The following is a 23,628-nucleotide window of genomic DNA, read 5'->3' on the forward strand; positions in this document are numbered from 1 at the left end:
TTAATTGTTTAGGCGCCAAACTGAGAGTAACGTGTGTAAAATCAGTGGAATGACCTTTAACCCTTTCACTGTGAGTGTGAGATGTCTGGATGAGCTATTTCAATCAGTAGTGATGCTTATTTATTGATTCTGGATCGATAAATCTGATCACCTCTGTAAACTGAGCGTGTTGTAAACCTAAATCTCTTTTAAATGTTGAAGTCATTCATGTACTTGTGTGCTCCTGTTTATTCAGAAATCTGTTACAGTTTTATATTTGAAACTTTCTTTGCTACTTCAGGTGTGTATTAGATAATCTGCTGTATGAACAGAGTGTGTGTTTGTATCACATAATAAACTCACAAAATGAAAAACTCTCACCATGGATTCATCTGTTTTATTGTAAGCTAGGAGGTTGTAATGTGACGGGTCAGGCTCACAGAAGATTTACTGTTTCCAGGATTAATTTACCAATAATCATCCCACAGATGTAATATTATCTACAGCTACTCTTAGTACCATTGATGTTAAGTTAGACTCTTTTTCTCCAATCGATCTTTCTGAGTTAACTTCAATAATTACTTACTCCAAACCATCAACGTGTCTTTTAGACCCCATTCCTACAAAACTGCTCAAAGAAGTCCTGCCATTGATTAATTCTTCGATCTTAAATATGATCAACCTATCTCTAATAATCGGCTATGTACCACAGGCCTTCAAGGTGGCTGCAGTTAAACCTTTACTCAAAAAGCCATCTCTAGACCCAGCAGTCTTAGCTAATTATAGGCCAATCTCCAACCTTCCTTTCATATCAAAAATCCTTGAAAGAGTAGTTGTCAAACAGCTAACAGATCATCTGCAGAGGAATGGTTTATTTGAAGAGTTTCAGTCAGGTTTCAGAGTTCATCACAGCACAGAAACAGCTTTAGTGAAGGTTACAAATGATCTTCTTATGGCCTCTGACAGTGGACTCATCTCTGTGCTTGTCCTGCTAGACCTCAGTGCAGCGTTCGATACTGTCGACCATAATATCCTATTAGAGCGATTAGAACATGCTGTAGGTATTACAGGTATTGCACTGCAGTGGTTTGTATCATATCTATCTAATAGACTCCAGTTTGTGCATGTAAATGGAGAGTCCTCTTCACACACTGAGGTTAATTATGGAGTTCCACAGGGCTCAGTGCTAGGACCAATTCTGTTTACATTATACATGCTTCCCCTAGGCAGCATCATTAGAAGACATAGCATACATTTTCACTGCTATGCAGATGACACCCAGCTCTATCTGTCCATGAAGCCAGATAACACACAACACCCAATTAGTTAAACTGCAGGAATGTCTTAAAGACATAAAGACCTGGATGGCCGCTAACTTTCTGCTTCTTAATTCTCAGCAACCATCTTTTATGAACTCTCTTAACAAGGTCAAGCAGAAAAATCAAGATGATTGAAGGTGATAGCTCCATCTCCTCGATTGATCATCTTAAAACTAATAAATCTCCTGGAACTGATGGTTAGCAAGCTTTCTCTGAAGAGCTAGCTCCATTACTGCCAGACGTTATTTTAGAGAGGGTTGAAAAAGGCTCTTTATCTCCTGCACCAACAGAAGACATAATCCCCACACCTAATGTGGTTATTGATAACTGAGACCTTATTGAATGCAGACGACAACATTTTTGCCTCAACACTGGCTTTTCTGGAGCCGATCATTGATGAAACCCAATCTGGTTTCATGAAAAACTCACTGTAATCAACATTTCTATGCCCTGATGATAGCCTAATCCTTTTCCTGGACTTTTAGAAGGTCTTTGATATGTTGGAACTTTATATTTCAAAGCATTGAAAATTTTGGCTCTGGTGACTTCCTCTGTCAAGCTGTTAAAACATTGCATTTTACAGGCTCCATAAGATTAAGACGTTGAACATCCCCATGATTCTAGCTGAGTCGGGGGAGGAGATCAAGACTTGTGTTGATCAATTCTTCCACTGCTTTAATAAAGACAATGGATTTAAAACAACATCCACTCCATCCATCCTCTTATCTTCATCAAGGTTGGAGGGGGGCGATCCCAGGTGTACAGCAGTGATACATCTGCTGCTGTCAGGCCTGCAGGTATCAGGCTGTTGTTCTCCTTCATCTCATAGTGGACAGAAATTATTTTTTGGAGTGGCACAAATAATTTGTGTGGCATCAGATTTGATGCAGAACAGCTGATTGTTCTGTAAATAGTTTGAAATGTTTATTTTAAAAACGCCTTGGCTGCATTTTTAGGTAAACAGCTGCAAAAACTTTGTTTATCAAAACTCAGTTACTTTTTTGAAGAAGTAACTATATAATTAACTGCCCAACATTGGTCATTATTTACTGTATTTGCAGACAGAGTTACAGACTCTCTCCCAGACCACAGACTCATAATACAGTCAGAGCTTTATAAAATATATATATATTTCTTTACTTCCAATAGTGTTAACATGCTGCAGGTCATGAACAAGATTGTTTTTATTTTCATTGTAAGTGGGCTAAAGCAGTTAATTTAAAGTAGTCTAACATAAATGCTGTAATTTGATTACTTTAATAAACATGTAACTTGGATGATTCGGTGCTGGTGTGACCACAGTGCACATGTCTGCTGTTGCTCACAGTGGTCCAAGTGATTACAGCTTGGTGCTGATTCTTTGTCGTTGACAGGTTGAACACAGTAAACATATAAATGAATAAACAATAAACATCATAAACAACAGCACGCACGTGGTGTGTGTGCGGGTGTCTGCCTCTCACAACCACAGTGATTCTCCTGTGGTTTCAAATCGCGTGTGATCCTGTAACATCGGGGGTCCAAACACTAACTAACTGATACGATCACCATAGAAACGTGAAATCACTTTGTTCACGTGACTGTTGTAGTCGTCACACTGTCCAGTTTCAGCTTACTGAGCGATTAATACCTGTAAACATCTGTAACCACCAACAACTCTCAATAAAGATTAATAACGAAACAAAGCAGCAGCAGGGGGCGTTGTCGCGGCAACCAAACAAACAGCGTTACCGTGGTAACAGCAACGTCACTCGGAGAGTTTCTGCTGACGTGCGCGGAGGTGAGAGGTCACGTGTCTGACTCACCTGGATGAACCTCATTGATCGCTGACGTCAGAGACTTATTATTAGGACGTTTAATGATTTAAACAAACTTTATTTAAAGTTTTTGAGCGTCCCCCTGGCGTGCACGCGCCTCAGCACATGCTCGTTCTCGCCTCGTGTCGTCACGTGCTGCGATTGGCTAAAAGGACACCACCCAGTGTACAGCACGCATGCGCAGTGCAGCAGGGTCGGATCAGAGTTTTGAGTTCAGTGGCGCTTACTTCTCGCGGCAGCAGCACGCGTACGGCTGACACGCGCACACCTCCACAGACACCGGGAGCACGCACAGCTGCAGAGCCGGCCGAGGAGCTCCACAGTCGGCATGAGGATCGAGTTCGCCCCGCTGAACGTCCCGCTGCGGAGGAGGCTGCAGACCGCCGCCGTCGTGCAGTGGGTCTTCTCCTTCCTGGCGCTGGGTACAGTCACGTGACCTGCCGAGACACACGCACACACGTAGAGACACAGTGATTGATCAGTGTGATCAGGGTCGTTGATTAGTGTAATCAGTCATTGATCAGGGTCGTGCAGTAGTATTGATCTGCAGTCTCAGTGAGTCCTCAGCAGCTTCAGCCTGTAGGCGGACCCTGCTGTGCTCCGCAGGTGTTTGCGTTTGGCTTCACTGTCCAATCAGAGGCACGTCACAGGAAAACTGAAGGATTTCACCAGGTGTTAAAAAGGATCCTCCCACTTCTACCTGTTCGTTTTATTGATGTTTTAATGTGTTTGAGTTTATCTGATGTTACACACTCATTTTTACTTTCACCTGGTAAAAGGTTTAAAGAGGCGGAGCTTAGACACACACACACCTGTCAGGTGTAGATCAGCACCTGAACGCCTCACCTGTCTGTCTCACCTGTCTCCCAGCTCAGTGCTGTCTGGCGGCCTTCATCCTCCTCGCCCTCTCTGATTGGTGGATGGTGGCTCTGCTCTATGCTGGCTGGCTGTGGCTGGACTGGGACACACCCACCAACGGGGGTCGAAGGTCACAGTGGATGAGGAGGTGGAGTGTGTGGGAGCACTTCAGAGACTACTTCCCGCTGACGGTGAGCGATCCCTGAATATTGATCATTCATCAATGATCAGTGATCGATCAGTGATTGATCAATGATCACTGATCACCGATCAGTGATCATTGATCAATCACTGATCGGTGATCGATCACTGCTGGTTTGTCTGCAGCTGCTGAAGACGGTCGACCTGGACCCGAAGAAGAACTACATCTTTGGATTCCACCCACATGGTAACAAACACACCTGTACACCTGCCCTTTTTAGTCCCGCCCCCTGACGTCTGTCTCCGTGCATGCACCCGTCCTCAGGCGTGCTGGTGGCGGGGGCGTTTGGGAACTTCTGCACGGAGGCGACGGGTTTCTCTCGCCTGTTTCCTGGACTCACGCCTCACCTGCTGATGCTGCCGTTCTGGTTCCGAGTGCCGTTCTTCAGGGACTACATCATGTGTGGAGGTAAGGACCTGTGAGGTCAGCTGGTCATGTGACAGCGATCTGTGTGCTGATTGGAGGACAGTCATGCTCTGATAATCACGCTGCTTTGACTCTTTGTCGCTGTGACCTCCTCCAGCTGTCGTAATCCAGCTGTGCTTTCATCACAGCGTCTCCGTCGGGCTTCAGTTGCTCCATCAGCCCTTTGGACTCTGGGCTGCAGGTCAGCAGGGAGGAGGCTGACACAGGCTCTCTGATTGGCTGTCTGACCACACGCAGGGTCACATGGGTCGATGTGTCCCAGCTATCGACTCTGACTCAGCTCCCGTTGCCTCCTCGGGTCTGACTCACCTGAGGGAGGAAGCGGGGTCATGTGACACCTGGTGGTCGAATGAGGACCTGCAGGGTGGAGGTTTAGAACGTCGTCGTGAGGGTGTGACGAGTGCAGTGTTGATGGAGCGATGGGTGGACCTGGTGTTGGTGCTGATTCCACTCACAGACTGTGTCAGGGTCTCACCTGTGTCAACTCTGACCTCATTTCCTGTTGGTGCTGATGTGTGTAGATGATGAACATCTGGATCTGTGGAAGTGTTACAGATGGGCTTCAGTGACTATTGTAAGGTCTGTGTTTATCAGTGACCCCTGGTGGTCGAATGAGGAACTGCAGGGTGGAGGTTTAGAACATCGTCGTTGTTGTGACGAGTGCGTGTATTCTTGTGCTGCCGGTCAAATGTGGGATTGTTGACGGTATTAAAGTGACCATCAGTTTGACTGCACAGTAATAAGGTTGTTGGGGTCGTGACCAGCGTGACTGATAATAATGTGCCTCCCATTCAGTCAATATTTTTATCTCTAAGTAAACAGTTTCTGTTGTTTGTTGAAGGATGTGTCTGGTTGTGCTTTTTTTCTTCTTGTAAGAAACAAATATCTGCCTTTAGTCTGACAGGGCGGGTGATGGTTTTGGTCCTTTTCAGCCTACGCCCGTACCAGCCTGAGGTCAGTGTTAGCGATGGGGTGTTAGCTTTTAGATGTGTCCTTGATCCAACACAGCTCGGGCTGCTCGATTATGGCAAAAATGATAATCACGATTATTTTCACTGAGATCTCGATTATTTGACGATATTTATTTAACAATAACAATGTTGAATAATGACTTTAAAGATTGTCAAAAATAATATAAAATAGTGCAAATACTGATAACAGTGCAAATGTTTGCAATATAAAAATAAATGAAAAATGTAAACATCTGTGTTTAGTGAACTTTGCAGTGTTGCTCTGTGGTGCAGCTACGACACTGTAGTTTACACACTGTGTCTACTTGATCCACGTCTGACTCATGAACCCATAATGTTTCCACACCACTGGAGTTTTTTTACCTCTCTTCAACCAACAGCAGTCACTCTCCTCTCCAAATAACTTCTGCTCAGCTTTCCGAGCTTCCCTCGGTCCTCTTAATCAGCGGTCCCCAACCCCCGGGCCTCGTGAGTCGTTTGGTACCGGGCTGCGAGAGTTGAGGCTCAGGTGTGAAATGTATAGTTTTCAGGGTTTTTATCAGTTTTCAGCGTTATTTTGTTATCGTTTTTATCGTTAACTCGGTTTTCCTGGGTCTTTTCACGTGTGCTATGAATAAATCTTCTTTTTTTCGGTACCGGTACTAGTTTTATTTTGTTGTATTTATCCGCGACACCTTAAAGGCCGGTCCATGAAAATATTGTCGGGCATAAACCGGTCCGTGGCGCAAAAAAGGTTGGAGACCGCTGCTCTTAATTGTTGTGACACGTGTTCGAAATGCAGAGAGGTGCGCTCGATTCGCCACACGGAGCAGCGCGAGAGTAAAGCACGAGGGAGGGGCTAATAATCGGCTCAGTCATTTTTAATGATCGTTGAAAGATCGTAATCGAGATTAAGATTCGATTAGTTGAGCAGCCCTAAACACAGCTGATTTAAAGGCTAAATGACCTCAACACGCACTGAAGTTCTCCAGAGGCCTGGTGACGAACTACTCATGCGATTCAGGTGACCCACCGGCCCTCGAAGCCTGGAGTTCCCCGGCCCTGTCCTGGACGATGAAGTTGGTGAAAGTTGATCTGATTTACGTGTCAGGTGGAAGATTTTCGGCTGAGCGCTTTAACGGTGGTGTGGGGGGAGTTGTCTGAGCTTGTTTCATCTGTCTGTAGGTCGCTGGGTTCTGTGGATGAAGTCTTAACGTTTACATGGCCTCAGCGTCTCTTGTCGGGTTGTTGGTTAAGAGGGAGTCCTCAGAGTGTACAGATGTTGTTAGTGAGGTACCCGTCTATGCCTTGTGGTAACCATGGCGTTACCTAGGTAACAGGTGAGGGGAGGAGTCACTTGTCACCCGTGTCTCTGTCAGGTCTGGTGTCCAGCTCCAAGTCCAGTCTCTCGTACCTGGCGAGCCGTCCTGAAGGAGGGAACGTGGCCGTCGTCGCGGTGGGCGGAGCTCCCGAGGCTTTGGACGCTCGGCCCGGAGCGCTCACCTTACAGGTACGTGTAGAGTCCTGCTGTGACCGCGGCTCGCAGCTCCGCCCCATCTGCGGTCATCGCGGTTACATCACTGATGTAGAAAGAGGAAGCTGTTTGGAAACGCAGCGCACTCAGTGACATCATCGGGTTATTAGTGAAACGTGAGGTCAGAGGTCACAGCCTGGAGTAACCACATTTAAAATGTTAAATTCTGCTTTTCCTCACCGAGCGCCGTCTCCGTCTGTCTTTCAGGTTCAAAACAGGAAGGGCTTCATCAAACTGGCTCTGAAACATGGGTGGGTGGAGCCTGTAAAGAGGGCGGGTCTGAGAGGGGCCGGACTGTCACCTGACTGACTGTGTTTGTCTGTGTGCAGAGCTCAGCTGGTTCCCGTCTTCTCCTTTGGAGAGAACGAGCTGTTTGATCAGATCGAGAACCCGACCGGCTCCCCTCTGAGGAGGCTGCAGGTCAGAGGTCACCCACCACATCACCTTAGAAGCTTCAGAGTTCTGCTAGATAAAGGAACCACAGAGGAACCTTCAGAACCTTCTACAAACAGTTAGCACAGCTATGTGAACTCATGACCTCACTGACCCAGCCTCTCAGCTGATACACTGAATATAAAAGACGTCTATTCATCGCTGCACTTTTACAGCTGCTTGAAATGACTGTGTGGGTATTATGGGATACCAGTGTGTTATCCTGTGTCTACAGAACCGGCTGCAGAGCATCATGGGAATAGCCATGCCTTTGTTTCATGCCCGAGGAGTTTTCCAGTACAGCTTCGGCCTGATACCCTACAGGAAGCCCATACACACCATCGGTACGACCACACAGCTTTAACCCAACCCCGACCCGACCCTGACCCAACCCTGACCCGTCCCTGACCCGACCCTGACCCAACCCTGACCCAACTCTAACCCAACCCTGACCCAACCCCAACCCTGACCCAACCCCAACCCTGACCCAACCCTAACCCAACCCTGACCCAACCCTGACTCGGTGTTTATCCCATCTGAATTTAATGCTAACCTGATGCTGTTGCACTGTCGTTCCTCTAATATAGACTCAGAGCTAACCTAATGGTAACTCCATCTGTATCCGTGTTGACTCAATACTAACTTTATGTCGTCCTGTGTTGATTGTGTTGTATGTAGCACGATGGTCTTGGAGGAACACTGTGTCGTTTCACTGTGTACTATATGGTGGTTCTTCTTCTTGTCCTTAGCGGGTGACCAGCGGCGCAACCAGTACGCTGCTGTAGGTGCCGCAGGTTCTCTTGCTTGACCAACGATTACCTTCCATGCTTTTCGATCTAAGGCGATGGTTCTTGCCTGCTCGAGGTCAAGTCGAAGGGCCTTCAAATCATCCTGGATTTGTTTCATCCACGTCTTCTTTGGTGCCTTTCTATGCACCCTCCAATCGGTGGGGCGGGTCAACCAGAGTAGGCCATGGGGGAAGCGGCTCGGGTCCGTTCGACAAATGTGGCCAAACCAACGGATTAGGTCGCCGATCGTCGGTTGGCTGCCGCAGCTGGTGAGGATGGTGTCATTCGAATGATGGTTGCGAAGGGAAACGCAGAGAATGCATCGAAGGCAACGCATTTGGAAAACTTCGAGCTCGCTCAGGTCGTGTTTGAGCATTGTCCACGTCTCTGCGCCGTAAAGTAGAATGGGCAGGGTCAGGGTTCGGTAAAGGCGGATCTTTGTCACCAATGTCGCTGTGTGGTTAAAATGACAATCAAGCCACTTCACGTGACTTGCTGACCTTTTTGACAGTGTTCACCTAATGCTAAACCACAGCTAACCAAGTGTACACCACACTGAGCACTAGCCTGGCTTAGTGGAGGGGATTGTGTTGGTCTCCTTAGTCCCTTTGAGTCCATATCAGCTCCCGTTCGTATCTGTCAGTTTGTTAAACACCCTTTGTTATCTCTGGCCCAGTCTCAGCCTGCGTTAGCCCCCGTTGGCTGCTTGTTGGGTTTATCTAGGCACAAACGCTGCTGGGACACAAACTGCACAACCAAACAAGACAAGACAGAACTCTTTGTCCTTGTTAGCGAGGGAAGTCAGCCCAGGCCTTCACCTTTCCTAATTGAGTATGCAATTACAAATACATGTGACGTTCCTAAGCAAGTATACCTGAACAACATCAGTGTCTCTAATCTGTGTTTGGGTGCAGCTATACCAGAGATAGACATGCGACCTTTCAATGAACTTAAACTGTGTCTGAGGTATGCAGGAATGATAAGAACAAGAGGTTGCAACAGGTCATGTGTCAGATGAGCGTTTAAAGGTCGGGACAGTCTGGTTTCTAAAGCTATGATGGAAGTTATAACGTCGAGGCTGCTTCCTCTCGTCTCGTGGTACACAAGTGCACACAGAATCTCATCAGACCTAATAAGGACATGATTGTCATCAGCATACAACTGATTATATGTTTCTAAGCATAAAGGATAACATAAAAAATCAATTCCAACACTGCTGTTAGCCTCATGCTTCTTTCCGTCTCTGCCCTCAGTGGGGAAGCCGATCCCAGTCGTCCAGACTCCGAGTCCCAGCAGCGAGGACATCGAGAGCCTTCACAAAGTTTACCTGCAGAGTCTCGCCGAGCTCTTCGAGCAACACAAACGCACCTATGGCCTCGCTGACGACCAGCACCTCACCTTCATCTGATGGAGCGCGTGAACGTTGTGAACTATGAGCTGCATTTATGTAAACACCTGACCTGTGCGTGACTTGCATGTGATTATGAGTTTGATCTGCTTGCAGAGCCCGTTGACTTAAATTGGGAACTCCAAAGCTGCTATCAGGAAGCACTGATTACAATAGGAAAAGCTCACTGTGCTGGGAGGAGCCATGGTTTAAATAGGAGCTAACACACATGTGGGAACCGTTCAGTTCATAAGGAAACGCTTGCAGGAATCATTGCCTGTAATGGTCTTTGCTTTAATGCTGATGGAGCTTTCATGGTACGTTTAAGGGTGTCATAAAGACCACTCTCTTGTGGGTTTATGTGCAATAAATCATGTAATAGGATCACAGGTAAATGGACTGGTTCTTATTTTGGGCTTTCCTGCTTCAAGCACTCCTCGCGATTTACACAATTCACCCATAGTCATACTCCGATGGATGGATGCGTCAGAGAGCAACATGAGGTTACTATCTTACTCAAGGATATTTTGCATGCAGACTAGGGCTGCCACAAACGATTATTTTGATAGTCGACTAATCAGATCATCATCCATTGGACGTAAAACTACAGCTTATTGCACCAGCAGCATCTGCTCTTATATAACTATCATTAGCTTACAGCTTTAAGTGTTTAAGGTATGTGCTAACTAAAAATAAAGACAAGATGATAGTTTATTAAATTTTAATGAAATTTGCAGATTGTTTCGGTGAAGTTTAATAAACTCCTTGCTATCTAAAATATAACAGGACACCGGAGTAAATTCTCCAGCATCTCACACTTCTGATAATCAGCTGTCTGCTTGATGTTTATTCAGCTGTGTAAAAACTATAACTTTAATCTCAGCCAAACCGATTTACTCAGGAACAAATAAAATACTAAAGAAAGCCAAACAATAACATTTTTAAGTTATCTAAGTGACTTATTTATGTTTAACCTGAGTAGCGAAAGACGGCGGTGGGTTTGAAAACGATTAGCTGGGAGTCCGGTGTTCTCACGGCTCTAGTTAGCCTAGCCCCCGGCTAGCTATCGAGCTAGTGGCTAACAGACGTCTCTGAAAACGTCAGCGTGCTTTTGAAAATATGTGGTGTCCTGATAAACTGAGCAGATATTTGAGGTTTACACAGCTACATTCTTGCCTGAAAATATGTTAAACGTTTATTTTGTGACCCAGAAAGAATAATAAGAGTAATATTAAAACTAACTAGCTGCCGCCATTGTTGGAAACTGAGCTGGGCTGCGCTATGAATTCTGGGACACAGCTTCTTCTTCTTCTTCGGGGTTTAACGGCAGCTGGCATCCTTGTACATGCAGTGCTGCCATCTTCTGTTTCAGTCCGTTATTACACTCTTAAATCCTACTACTTATTCCTGCGTCTTTTGGGATCTTACAAAGCTTCAAATGACGCGTCGACTATTAAATCAGTCGTCGACGATTTTGATAGTCGACGTAATCATGACTAGTCGACTAATCGTGGCAGCCCTACTGCAGACTGCAGCAGACGAGGGTCGAACCACGAGCCCTCCGGTTAGTATCTAACCTGCTCTAACCTGAGCTCCAGCCAGAGGTGTGACATCACAGGGGATGGTGCAGTGTGAGTCAGAGCTGTTTGCTGCTAAGCAGAGACCCTGGAAAACTGAGCCTGAAGCTGCAGATGCTGAAACATCGATGTTTCAGCATCTGCAGCTTCAGGCTCAGTTTTGGTCTGGCAGTCACACCTGGAAATAAACTGAAGCTTCGTCTTTGAATTGTTTCCCTTGTTTAAAGGGTTTGGCGTGGACGAGCTGAGTGTGGGAGGGTTTTCATGAGCTGTGACTGATGCTGAGCGTCTGTCAGCAGCAGGTTACGTTGAGAGGGGACGCTCACGGGGATCTTATGACCTGTGGATTTCCCCCAGAGAGCCGAGGTTACCGGAGACATAAAGAAACACACTTCACGATTCACATTGATCTTAATTCGAATGATGCAATATTCAATAAATTCTAATCGGTAATTGGATTCCACGAAAGCATGTTAACAGGAAGCAGAGACTGTTCATCGGCTGCTGAGAGCAGAGCTATCACAGGTTTCATCCCTCCGGACAGAAATTCACTGAAGCAGCAGCAAAGAAAGAAAACGACGCTTCACGTCTGAAGAACATCATCATCATGAGTTCTTCATCTACAGCTTTCAGTACCATTACCAATAATCAGCTGTGTACTGCAGGCCTTCAAGCTGCCAGTGTTAAACCGTGACGTTAACATCTGTAGACCCAGCAGTCCTACCTAATTATCTCCAACCTTCCTGTTTGATCGACTGCAGTTATCTGCTATAAAAAGCCAGGAAAATCTGCTTGGTCTGTTTTATCCTCAGTTACTTTGACACAAAGACCTCTGCTCACAGGGCAGCTTTGGTTAGATGCATAGTGTGAGGTTGTGATTGCAGAGGAATAGTCCAATAATCTGAAAGCACAAGCTTCAGAGGGTTCTTTCAACAGTACAATGATCTGAACTCTAATATTTGCATGATTTATATTATTATTCATTATAATATTTCTGAGCTGAGCCGGTTCGAAGTCAGCGCTGACACGCAGGCGCAGTAACCGCCTGTTTTCACGTTTAAACACACACGTGTATACACTTTGAACCAAACTTTATTGACAACATGTTTACGGTAAAGACCCCTCCTCTGTCCCCACTGCGCAGGCGCTAACCCTGTCGGAGTCTGTCGTGCACGCGCACGTCGGTGCTCGGACGTGATCCGGATCGGACCCGGCCGCGCGTTCACGCGCTGGTACAGAGACGCGCACGCTGTTAGGATGGAGAGGAAGAGGAGGAGCGTGAAGTGACGGAGCGCAGGGTGTTTGTGTTTGTTTACAGAAGAAGAGGAGGAAGAGGAGGAAGAGGAAGCTGCAGCTCAGAAGAGTGTCGCTCCTGAAACAGCACGAGGAGAGGAGGAGGAGGAGGAAGAGTCCCCAACTTCTGACTCCGTTAACTTCCTGCACGCTCCACGGTCGGGCCGTGCTACCGCGCATGCGCCCTGAAGTTTTCACCCCGTCGGAACACAATGGACCGATTGTGACGTCACCGGTTGCTTATCCGGGTCTGAACCAGTGACGGCGGCGGGAGCGCGCCTCGGCTCAGCGCGTGACCGTGAGTGTTTACTGAGAACTTTATGTAACTTTTAAATCCAAACATGTTTACAAATAAACACGTTTGACAGAAACACAAAGAGGAGCAACAAACTGTTCCACGTCAGCTCTGAGGGTCCAGAACATGTGGCTGCAGGTGATACACACAGGTCCATCGCTGACCTTCACTGACCTGTGGCTCAGGTGCTGCAGGACGCCTTTAGACACGCTGTGGTTCCCACAGAACAACTCAACACCGCTCGGGTTCAGATCCAGGAGGCCGTTCCTCCTGATCACACCCTCCAGGTCTCGCTGTCGTTGTCCATATGAGCTCTGACGTCTCCCAGCAGGACAGCAGAGTCCCCGGGTGGGGAAGCCTTCAGCACCCCACCCGGGAACTCGAGGAAAGCTCAGAACCGCTGATCCGCAAATAAGTGCAGACGACAGGCTGCTTCCCACCAGGGAGGTGACGTTCCACGTCCCAGTTACTAGTCTTGGTAGTCGGGGTTCGGTCCACCAGGGCTGCACCGACCCCTACGATGCCTCCTGCGGGTGGTGGGCCTCTTTTTACCTTTTTTGGCTGTGCCCGGCCCTAATGGACTAAGGCCCGACCACCAGACTCTCGGGCAGCCTCGCGGGTCTGCTCCAGGTCAGGGCCCCGGTAACTTGATCCCAGGCAGGGTGAACATCACCATTAAAGCTGTTTTTGAAGTTCTCGTCCCTGCAGAACCGTCTGCACCATGAGATACTCGTATACTGAGATCTCCAGCATCATCTGAAGTACAATCAGATTCTGACAACGACACAAAATCAGAATTAAACAGCAAAAACAAATATGGCTTTACGTTATGAAGTAAAAATGTAAGTGAAACACAGGAAGTGCAATCAAAATAAAACAGGTGGGAGCTGGGCTCACTGTTTATTACACACAACTAAAAATAAATAAAACTTTGTTTACAAAAGCTGTAATTTATGTTTTAATACAGTTTTATTAAAGCTCAATAAAGTTTTGTTGAAGCGGTGTTTCAGGCTTTGAGGGTCAGTTAGCAAAGTGACCAAAAGTCTGTGGACACACCTTCATGTTCAGAAACCAACATCATCATTATCATGTGGTCACCTCAGCTAACCAATCACAGCACAGCTCTGAGAACTCACCTGACCCGGAGAGTGAAGGGTTAAACCCTGCAGAACCTAAAAACACACACACACACACACACACACAGTCGTGTTGTGCAACAGTCTGAAGCAACACAGCTGAGCAGGGTGGAGTGAACAGGAAGTAGAGAAGAAGCAGAGTCTGCAGGGCGGTGCACTCTTCTGGACAGACAGACTGCACGAGGGGTGAGACGCGTTACTGCTTTAACTCGGACCTCTGCCCCCACACACTGTGTTGGTTTTTGTGCTCTATGGGGACCTGGGTGTGAACATGCTTCTCTGAGGACTTCGAGTGTATCGTGTGTGTTGGTTTCTGTGCTCTATGGGGACCTGGGTGTGAACATGCTTCTCTGAGGACTTCGAGTGTATCGTGTGTGTTAGTTTTTGTGCTTTATGTGGACGTACCAGAGGTCTGTGCATCTGACGACTTGGTCCACTGATGTAGACTACCTGTGTTTATTGTGAGGCTGCGTCCATGATGCGCATCAACACACGTGCACATGCTCAGTGCGTCCTGTGTGGACATAAACAGCAGTTAACTCAGGAGGCGTACCTGTCAGGTGTCCTCACACTGGACTGTGGTGCTGAACTTAACCCCTAAGCTCCTCCTCTGTAGATCAGAAATCCATCTTAATTGTGTTTAATTTTTTAAGCTTGTGTCTCTGAAATGTCCCCATAAACCACATTAACTGGTGCACTCTGTGCTGTGTGTCAGTGTGTGTGTGAGGATGAGTGGTGGTAAAAAGAGGAGTGGCTTTCAGATCACCAGCGTGACTTCAGAGGTGAACCAGAGTCCAGCAGACCAATTGTCTCCTAGCGCTGTCCTGCCCATCATCCAATCAGAGGTCTCTCTGCAGCCCCCCCTCTGCAGCCCTCAGGGAAGCTCCTCCCAGCCAACCACACCCTCTCTGAAGAGGAAGTACATCTCCCTCGATGGCGGGCATGGGGCGGGGTCTTCCTCCAGGTTCAGGGTGGTGAGACTAGTGAGCGGAGCCGGCGGCGCCGGCGGCCGGGGTGAATCGTATCGTCGCGGGCGATGGATGTGCACAGAGTTCACGGAGCGGCAGGAAGGCCCAGGGTTCAGGCGGGTGATGGACAGCATGAGACACGCCCACTCCTTGGAGTCCCTGGAGATGATTGGCCGGGAAAGCGAGAGGGGTGGAGTCCACTCTCAGGACAACACCCATATGCTGGCTCAGCACGTGCTTCACAGCGGCCCGCCTTCCCCCACGCACCAGACGCCAGCTAATGTCCGGCTGCTCGACCACAAGGAGTCACGCCTTGTGGTCGAGCAGGGCTTAGGCTCCACCCCTCCACCACCTTCACCCCGCCCACGCTTCACCCCAACTCCTCTGCGGCTGGATGTGGACGCCTCAGGACGGGTAAACACACACACAGACACTCGTTTTCATGCCTTAGTGAGGACATCAATCTGACATAATATTTTTGCTAGCCTCTTACCCTAACCCTAATCTGGACTAACCCGGACTAGCCCAGACCTAATCTGGACTAACCCGGACTAGCCCAGACCTAATCTGGACTAACCCGGGCCTAATCTGGACTAACCCGACCCGGACTAGCCCAGACCTAATCTGGACTAACCCGGGCCTAATCTGGACTAACCCGGACTAGCCCAGACCTAATCTGGACTAACCCGGACTAGCCCAGACCTAATCTGGACTTTGCGACGTAGCTGAGTTAGCGGCACCTGTTCTGCTCTGCAGTTCCACCCCTGACACACTAGGGGGCAGTGCAGCTGCTAACAGAGGCGGGGCTAGGGCGTCAGGTGCTCATGATGTCACAGCGGGGCTTCCAGCTGCAGCTGATGGAGCTGATTGTTGATCAGGTCATTGGAATAATAAAAACATGTACGTGCAGCAGTGACGTCAGAGCAACATGTGACATCATCATGACATCAGACCCTGAGGAAACCCGCCGGGATATAAAATGAATCTTTAATGTTAGAACATTGTTGTTTTTACGACAGTCGCTCACACCTGTGTGCCTCACCTGTCAGTCTGTCCTCAGGCTGTCTCACTCTCAGCCTGGCTCCCCCCCTGCTGGACTGTACCAACCCCCTCTGACCCCCGCTCAGACGCCGTCAGGCTTCAGCCTGGACCGCACCATGTTCGACCTGCCGGGGGACGCCAGGTGAGTGTGTTTAATAGGTGTTTGTGATGTCACTGCTCAGTGGGAGGAGACAGGATGCTTCTCAGAGGTCAGCTGATCAGTTTTCAGTGTTTGTTTGTGATTGATCAGGTTGATTGATTGACTGAGGAACCCGGACTTTCACAATAAAAGTCCATCCTGTTTGAGGTCTGAAACGCTCCATCATAAAGTCTGCGGGTGCTTTCCGTTTTCGTGAGGTTACTCGCTGACAGACGTGACCTGTGATCTGTGTGGAGGCCACAGCTGTTCCAAACCCTAAAGGAAGGAGCCTCTGTGCTTCCTTATTGCTTCCTTTAGCGGAGGAGACACTGGAGCATCCTTTATGAGAGGGGAGGAGGGAACGCCAAATGGTAAACGGGCTGGTTTGTATATTGAGCTGCAGAAACGCACAGACCAGCTGGATGCGATCTTAGCTTGGTCATTCTCCACCACCGTAGGGGGCGTGTCCCCTTTTGACCTTCCAGATAGCTGCTGCTGCTGCAGCTGCTGCTGCTGCAGCGTTTTTAACTCTGTTGAGCATTTTTCAACAGTTTTTGTTCCAACACTAATGGACCAAAGCGCCTGGAAACCAACCACAGAAGTGTCAGCGATCAATATCAGTGATCAGGAATTAATTACTGATCAATACCAGTGAGTGATTACTGATTAGTTCCAGTAATGAGCAGGCAGTTGGTTGTTTCCATGGTCCCTCCGTCTGAATCAATGGGCCTCTGTCTGCGAGTGGGCAGGAGAAGAATGCTGCTGCTGCCTTGCCATTGGCTGAGACCGTGAGTGGGCAGGAGCTGGCAGGCAGCAGCCAATCAGAGAGCAGAGATGTGTGGGAGTGACAGAGAACATGAAGATCTGAAGTCTGGACGCGCCTTAGTCTGAAGACAACATCTGGATACAGCTGCTGACATTCACACACCTGTGAGCTCACAAGGAGGCAGCCAATCAGGGGCCACTTGGGAAGGCGGAGTCAGAGGTATTGACGATGGACGGCGAGGAGACAGAACCTTAAGCTGATTGGAGTTTGCTCTGATGGTGTGCTGTGATTAGTTGGTGCTCTGTGGTGAAGTTCTCACTGGATGTTTCCTGTTGTGCTGTGCTGTGATTGGACTGTAAAATATGTAGCTGAGTTCTGATTGGCTGGTGTTTCTGTGGGCCTCCATCAGCTGAAGATGTTTGTAGGTGAGAAGAAGAGGACCTGTCAAACACGTCCTCAGCGCCGTCTCCCTTCGACTCCGCCCCTTCCTCCCAGGACTCTGCAGCTTGTTGCTAAGCAACTGGAGCCTCCAGTTGTCTTACGGGATCATACAAAGGTCAAAGGTCGTGGCTCAGCTGTCAGGGAGTCCTGGCCGAGTACCAGGACATCGATCCAAGAACTCAAACCACGGGTGAGTCAGAGGTCCCTGACCCCTCCCTCCAGAGCTCAGCCTGTCACAGAGGCCCGCCACCGATCCACCAATCAACCACAGCCATCCCAGCGACCCCAGAATCCTCTGCGTCACACTGCCCCGCATCCTCATTGGTCAGTTCCTGCCAGGGCGTCACCTACTGGGCAGGGCTCTGAGGCCACCATGATGGCTCTGCTGCTGTTCTGCAACAGGTAACCACGGTAACCCGGGCGGGGCTCAGATTCACCTGCAAAATAATAAATATGTGATAGTACCTGTCCAGGGCACCGTGGTAATGGAGATTTATCATTACAGTGGGCTAGTTCATGGTTAGATAAAGTAATAACAGGTGAGAAGAACATCTGTGCAGCTGTGGATAAAGGTGCTGATAACGGTCATTCACCTGTCTCAAAGTCACCTATCAGAGAGTCACCTGCCTTTCTCACCTGCCTGTCTCTCACCTGCCTGTCTCTCACCTGCCTGCCTCACCTGTCTGTCTCACCTGTCTGTCTCACCTGTCTGTCTCACCTGCCTGTCTCTCACCTGTCTGCCTCACCTGCCTGTCTCACCTGTCTGTCTCACCTGCCTGTCTCTCACCTGCCTGTCTCTCACCTGTCTGCCTCACCTGCCTGTCTCACCTGCCTGTCTCACTTGCCTGTCTATCACCTGTCTGCCTCACCTGCCTGTCTCACCAGTCTGTCTCACCTGTCTGTCTCACTTGCCTGTCTATCACGTGTCTGTCTCACCTGCATGTCTCTCACCTGTCTGTCTCACATGCTTGTCTCTCACCTGTCTGTCTCACATGCTTGTCTCTCACCTGTCTGTCTCACAGGCCTGTCTCACCTGCCTGTCTGTGTCACCTGTCTGTCTCTCACCTGTCTGTCTCACCTGCCTGTCTGTCTCACCTGTCTGTCTCACCTGCCTGTCTGTCTCACCTGTCTGTCTCACCTGCCTGTCTCACCTGTCTGTCTCACCTGCCTGTCTGTCTCACCTGTCTGCCTCACCTGTCTGTCTCACCTGCCTGTCTGTCTCACCTGTCTGTCTCACCTGCCTGTCTGTCTCACCTGCCTGTCTCACCTGTCTGTCTCACCTGTCTGCCTCACCTGTCTGTCTCACCTGCCTGTCTGTCTCACCTGTCTGTCTCACCTGCCTGTCTCTCACCTGTCTGTCTCACCTGTCTGTCTCACCTGCCTGTCTCTCACCTGCCTGTCTATCACCTGTCTGCCTCACCTGCCTGTCTCACCTGTCTGTCTCACCTGCCTGTCTCTCACCTGCCTGTCTCTCACCTGTCTGCCTCACCTGCCTGTCTCACCTGCCTGTCTCACTTGCCTGTCTATCACCTGTCTGCCTCACCTGCCTGTCTCACCAGTCTGTCTCACCTGTCTGTCTCACTTGCTTGTCTATCACGTGTCTGTCTCACCTGCATGTCTCTCACCTGTCTGTCTCACATGCTTGTCTCTCACCTGTCTGTCTCACATGCTTGTCTCTCACCTGTCTGTCTCACAGGCCTGTCTCACCTGCCTGTCTGTGTCACCTGTCTGTCTCTCACCTGTCTGTCTCACCTGCCTGTCTGTCTCACCTGTCTGTCTCACCTGCCTGTCTCACCTGTCTGTCTCACCTGCCTGTCTGTCTCACCTGTCTGCCTCACCTGTCTGTCTCACCTGCCTGTCTGTCTCACCTGTCTGTCTCACCTGCCTGTCTGTCTCACATGCTTGTCTCTCACCTGTCTGTCTCACATGCTTGTCTCTCACCTGTCTGTCTCACCTGCCTGTCTCACCTGCCTGTCTGTGTCACCTGTCTGTCTCTCACCTGTCTGTCTCACCTGCCTGTCTGTCTCACCTGTCTGTCTCACCTGCCTGTCTCTCACCTGTCTGTCTCACCTGCCTGTCTGTCTCACCTGTCTGCCTCACCTGCCTGTGTCACCTGTCTGTCTCTCACCTGTCTGTCTCACCTGCCTGTCTGTCTCACCTGCCTGTCTCTCACCTGTCTGTCTCACCTGCCTGTCTGTCTCACCTGTCTGTCTCACCTGCCTGTCTGTCTCACCTGCCTGTCTCTCACCTGTCTGTCTCACCTGCCTGTCTGTCTCACCTGTCTGTCTCACCTGCCTGTCTCTTACCCTCTGTCTCACCTGCCTGTCTGTCTCACCTGCCTGTCTCATCTGTCTGTCTCTCACCTGTCTGTCTCACCTGCCTGTCTGTCTCACCTGCCTGTCTCATCTGTCTGTTTCTCACCTGTCTGTCTCACCTGTCTCTCACCTGTCTGTCTCACCTGTCTGTCTCTCACCTACCTGTCTCTCGCCTGCCTGTCTCTCACCTGCCTGTCTCTCACCTGTCTTTCACCTGCCTGTCTCTCACCTGTCTCTCACCTGTCTCTCACCTGTCTGTCTCACCTGTCTGTCTCTCTGTGTCTTGTAGTAGTTCCAGTAACAGTTTGATCGCCATCGACAACAAAATTGAGCAGGCCATGGTGAGTCCTGTTTCTACTTTTCTAGTCTATCAGTCGTCGATCTATAAACCTTTTGTATCTGCTGGTGGTAGATTCTGTCATGAAGACATCAAGTCGTTTTTCTAGTTGTATATTTACTCTTTGCAGTGAGAGATAGTTTGTCTGTGACTCTGTGTAGATATTTCAGTTCTGTATTTATTTGATTTCACCTTGATTCAAACGAGGACAACCTGACTCCTGAGGTTAAGGATGGATTGTGTGAGAGGGTCCTGACTGAGAGACAGTCAGCAGTGGTTAAACACCAGCTGTAAAGGTTTCTGATGATTACAGGTGGTCCTCCGTCAGGTCGGTCCTGGCTCAGTTTGTCCTCAATCTGAGGTTGAAGCAGTTTGTATGTGATCCCATTCCAAGTATGCATGTAGAGCTGTGTTCAGATCGGTCCCTGCTGCTGACGACCATCAATGTGACACCGTTCTGTACAAACGTCTCTCAGTGAGGACACATGAGCAGGAGTTCTCCTCTATGCTGATGATGCTGTTAATCACACAATGCTCCCTCTGTAGGACGGGCTTTATGATTGGCTAGTTTATTTATGCACATCATGTATGTGTGTGTGTGTAGGACCTGGTGAAGAGTCACCTGATGCTGGCGGTGAGGGAGGAGGTGGAGCTTCTGAGAGAACAAATCAGAGAGCTGCAGGAGAGGAACCGGCAACTGGAGAGAGAGAACCACACGCTGAGGGCGCTGACCCACAGCATGCACACTCACTAACACACACACACTCACTAACACACACACACGTGCAGTCGTGTCAGGGTTAACAGGACGGCGTTCCTGCGTTTTCTGATCAGCTGATGCTTCAGAGACACTCGCTGTGCCCTCCTGCTCGTCCTCCTTCATGTACCTGTAGTACTGTTGTACTGCAGTATTTGTGCTACTGTGTACTGATGAAAGGTGTGTGTTTCTGTGTGTGTATGATTGATACATTGTAGATGTGACACTTTGATACAGTCAGTGTACAGCTTGTATATAAACCACTGGCAACAAAAGACCCCCGAGGTGAAAATGTCCAAACTGTGCCCAAAGGGTCAGGATTATGTTTGGCCACCATTATTTTCCAACACTGCCTCAACTCTGTTGGTCACCGGAGCTCCACAGAGTGCCACTGAATCCTCTCCCACTCCTCCACGATGACGTCATGGAACTGGTGGATGTTACAGACCTTGCACTCCTCCACCTTCCATTTGAGGATGTCCCACAGATGCTCAGTAGGGTTTGGAGACCTGGTTGGTCTGAGCTCTGACAGGCTGACCCTCCACGCCTCCAACATCTGCAGCAATGCTGGCAGCACTCATACCTGTTTTCAAAGAAACCTCTGGATGTGACACTGAGCACGTGCGCTCAGCTTCTTTGGTCGACCATGGCGAGCTTTGTTCTGAGTGGAACCTGTCCTGTTAAACTGCTGCATGGTCTCGACTGCAGACTGAGAGCTGCAGCTCAGTTTCAGAGTGTTGGCGAGTCACATGACACCAGGGAGGGAAAATGGCTAATCGGGCTCAGTTTGGACATCTTCTCACTTTTGTTTCCCAGTGATTCAGTCAGTGATGGCTGTGTGGAGTTATTCAGAGGTGACACCAAATGTACAAGCTGGTGACTTTACATCATATCAAAGTGTCAGATTTACAGAGAAAAGATGAACACAATATCTACAAAAATGTGAGGGTGTGTGTGTGTGTGTCTGTGTGTCTGTGTGCGAGTGTGTGTGAGTGTGTGTGTGTGTGCGAGAGTGTGTGTGTGTGTGTGTTTGTGTGCGAGTGTGTGTCTGTGTGTGAGTGTGTGTGTGTGTGTGCGAGAGTGTGTGTGTGTGTGTGTCTGTGTGCGAGTGTGTGTCTGTGTGCGAGTGTGTGTGTGTGTGTGTGTCTGTGTGCGAGTGTGTTTGCGAGTGTGTGTCTGTGTGTGTGTGTGCGAGTGTGTGTGCGAGTGTGTGTCTGTGTGCGAGTGTGTGTGCGAGTGTGTGTCTTTGTGCGAGTGTGTGTCTGTGTGCGAGTGTGTGTCTTTGTACGAGTGTGTGTGTGTGCGAGTGTGTGTCTTTGTGCGAGTGTGTGTGCGAGTGTGTGTGCGAGTGTGTGTCTTTGTGCGAGTGTGTGTGCGAGTGTGTGTGCGAGTGTGTGTCTGTGTGCAAGTGTGTCTTTGTGCGAGTGTGTGTGTGTGTGCGAGTGTGTGTCTTTGTGTGAGTGTGTGTGTGTGTGCGAGTGTGTGTCTTTGTGTGAGTGTGTGTGTGTGTGCGAGTGTGTGTGCAAGTGTGTGTCTTTGTGCGAGTGTGTGTGTGTGTTCGAGTGTGTGTGCGAGTGTGTGTCTTTGTGCGAGTGTGTGTGTGTGTGCGAGTGTGTGTCTGTGTGCAAGTGTGTGTCTTTGTGTGAGTGTGTGTGCGAGTGTGTGTCTTTGTGCGAGTGTGTGTGCGAGTGTGTGTGCGAGTGTGTGTCTTTGTGCGAGTGTGTGTGTGTGTGCGAGTGTGTGTGCGAGTGTGTGTGTGTGTGCGAGTGTGTGTGCGAGTGTGTGTCTGTGTGCAAGTGTGTGTGCGAGTGTGTGTCTTTGTACGAGTGTGTGTGCGAGTGTGTGTGCGAGTGTGTGTCTTTGTGTGAGTGTGTGTGCGAGTGTGTGTGCGAGTGTGTGTCTTTGTGCGAGTGTGTGTCTTTGTGTGAGTGTGTGTGCGAGTGTGTGTCTTTGTGCGAGTGTGTGTGCGAGTGTGTGTGCGAGTGTGTGTGTGAGTGTGTGTGCGAGTGTGTGTCTGTGTGCGAGTGTGTGTCTTTGTGCGAGTGTGTGTGCGAGTGTGTGTGCGAGTGTGTGTCTTTGTGCGAGTGTGTGTGCGAGTGTGTGTGCGAGTGTGTGTCTTTGTGCGAGTGTGTGTGCGAGTGTGTGTGCGAGTGTGTGTGCGAGTGTGTGTCTTTGTGCGAGTGTGTGTGCGAGTGTGTGTCTTTGTGCGAGTGTGTGTGCGAGTGTGTGTGCGAGTGTGTGTCTGTGTGCAAGTGTGTGTCTTTGTGCGAGTGTGTGTGTGTGTGTGTGTGTGTGTGTGCGAGTGTGTGTGCGAGTGTGTGTGTGTGTGCGAGTGTGTGTCTTTGTGCGAGTGTGTGTCTTTGTGCGAGTGTGTGTGCGAGTGTGTCTTTGTGTGAGTGTGTCTGCGAGTGTGTGTGCGAGTGTGTGTGCGAGTGTGTGTGTGTGCGAGTGTGTGTCTTTGTGCGAGTGTGTGTGCGAGTGTGTGTCTGTGTGTGAGTGTGTGTGCGAGTGTGTGTCTGTGTGCGAGTGTGTGTGCGAATGTGTGTCTTTGTGCGAGTGTGTGTGCGAGTGTGTGTCTTTGTGCGAGTGTGTGTGCGAGTGTGTGTGCGAGTGTGTGTCTTTGTGTGAGTGTGTGTGCGAGTGTGTGTCTGTGTGTGAGTGTGTGTGCGAGTGTGTGTGCGAGTGTGTGTCTTTGTGTGAGTTTGTGTGCGAGTGTGTGTCTGTGTGCCAGTGTGTGTGCGAGTGTGTGTCTGTGTGTGAGTGTGTGTGCGAGTGTGTGTGCGAGTGTGTGTCTTTGTGTGAGTTTGTGTGCGAGTGTGTGTCTGTGTGCCAGTGTGTGTGCGAGTGTGTGTCTGTGTGTGAGTGTGTGTC

The 23,628-nt window shown here is 49.2% G+C and overlaps 2 protein-coding genes and 1 long non-coding RNA gene across 8 annotated transcripts; 2 read left to right on the forward strand and 1 right to left on the reverse strand.

Annotated features, from left to right (window-relative positions):
• Positions 1-3,138: 3,138 nt before the first annotated feature.
• LOC146520942 (uncharacterized) lies at positions 3,139-4,090 on the reverse strand. 2 transcript variants are annotated; one of them, XR_014873232.1, is made up of 2 exons: positions 3,975-4,090; positions 3,139-3,552 (listed from the first exon to the last, which is right to left on the reverse strand). It is a non-coding gene; the product is annotated as an uncharacterized LOC146520942 (long non-coding RNA). The 2 variants fall into 2 exon arrangements; XR_014873231.1 differs by having other exon boundaries at positions 3,962-4,076.
• On the forward strand, positions 3,272-10,087 carry mogat3a (monoacylglycerol O-acyltransferase 3a). Of its 2 annotated transcripts, XM_085154502.1 has the most exons (9): positions 3,278-3,537; positions 3,986-4,164; positions 4,301-4,361; positions 4,440-4,583; positions 6,931-7,061; positions 7,293-7,336; positions 7,415-7,505; positions 7,753-7,861; positions 9,559-10,087. In XM_085154502.1, exons 1-9 carry the CDS (start codon positions 3,444-3,446, stop codon positions 9,711-9,713), a joined length of 1,008 nt encoding a protein of 335 aa, XP_085010628.1. In that variant the 5' UTR covers positions 3,278-3,443; the 3' UTR covers positions 9,714-10,087. The 2 variants fall into 2 exon arrangements, with proteins under 2 accessions (XP_085010629.1, XP_085010628.1); XM_085154503.1 differs by lacking the exon at positions 7,753-7,861 and having other exon boundaries at positions 3,272-3,537.
• Positions 10,088-12,250: 2,163 nt separating this feature from the next.
• On the forward strand, positions 12,251-21,736 carry tsc22d4 (TSC22 domain family member 4). Of its 4 annotated transcripts, none has more exons than XM_085154506.1 (5): positions 12,271-12,860; positions 14,709-15,375; positions 16,011-16,144; positions 19,953-20,004; positions 20,605-21,733. In XM_085154506.1, the coding sequence occupies exons 2-5, from the start codon at positions 14,722-14,724 to the stop codon at positions 20,752-20,754; spliced, it is 990 nt and encodes a 329-aa protein (XP_085010632.1). In that variant the 5' UTR covers positions 12,271-12,860; positions 14,709-14,721; the 3' UTR covers positions 20,755-21,733. The 4 variants fall into 4 exon arrangements, with proteins under 4 accessions (XP_085010635.1, XP_085010632.1, XP_085010634.1 ...); XM_085154508.1 differs by lacking the exon at positions 12,271-12,860 and adding an exon at positions 12,867-14,179 and having other exon boundaries at positions 20,605-21,736; XM_085154507.1 differs by lacking the exon at positions 12,271-12,860 and having other exon boundaries at positions 12,867-15,375; positions 20,605-21,736.
• The last annotated feature ends 1,892 nt before the right edge of the window (positions 21,737-23,628 follow it).

Source organism: Neolamprologus multifasciatus, chromosome 3 (assembly GCF_963576455.1).
Source record: "Neolamprologus multifasciatus chromosome 3, fNeoMul1.2, whole genome shotgun sequence".
Lineage (NCBI taxonomy): Eukaryota > Metazoa > Chordata > Actinopteri > Cichliformes > Cichlidae > Neolamprologus > Neolamprologus multifasciatus.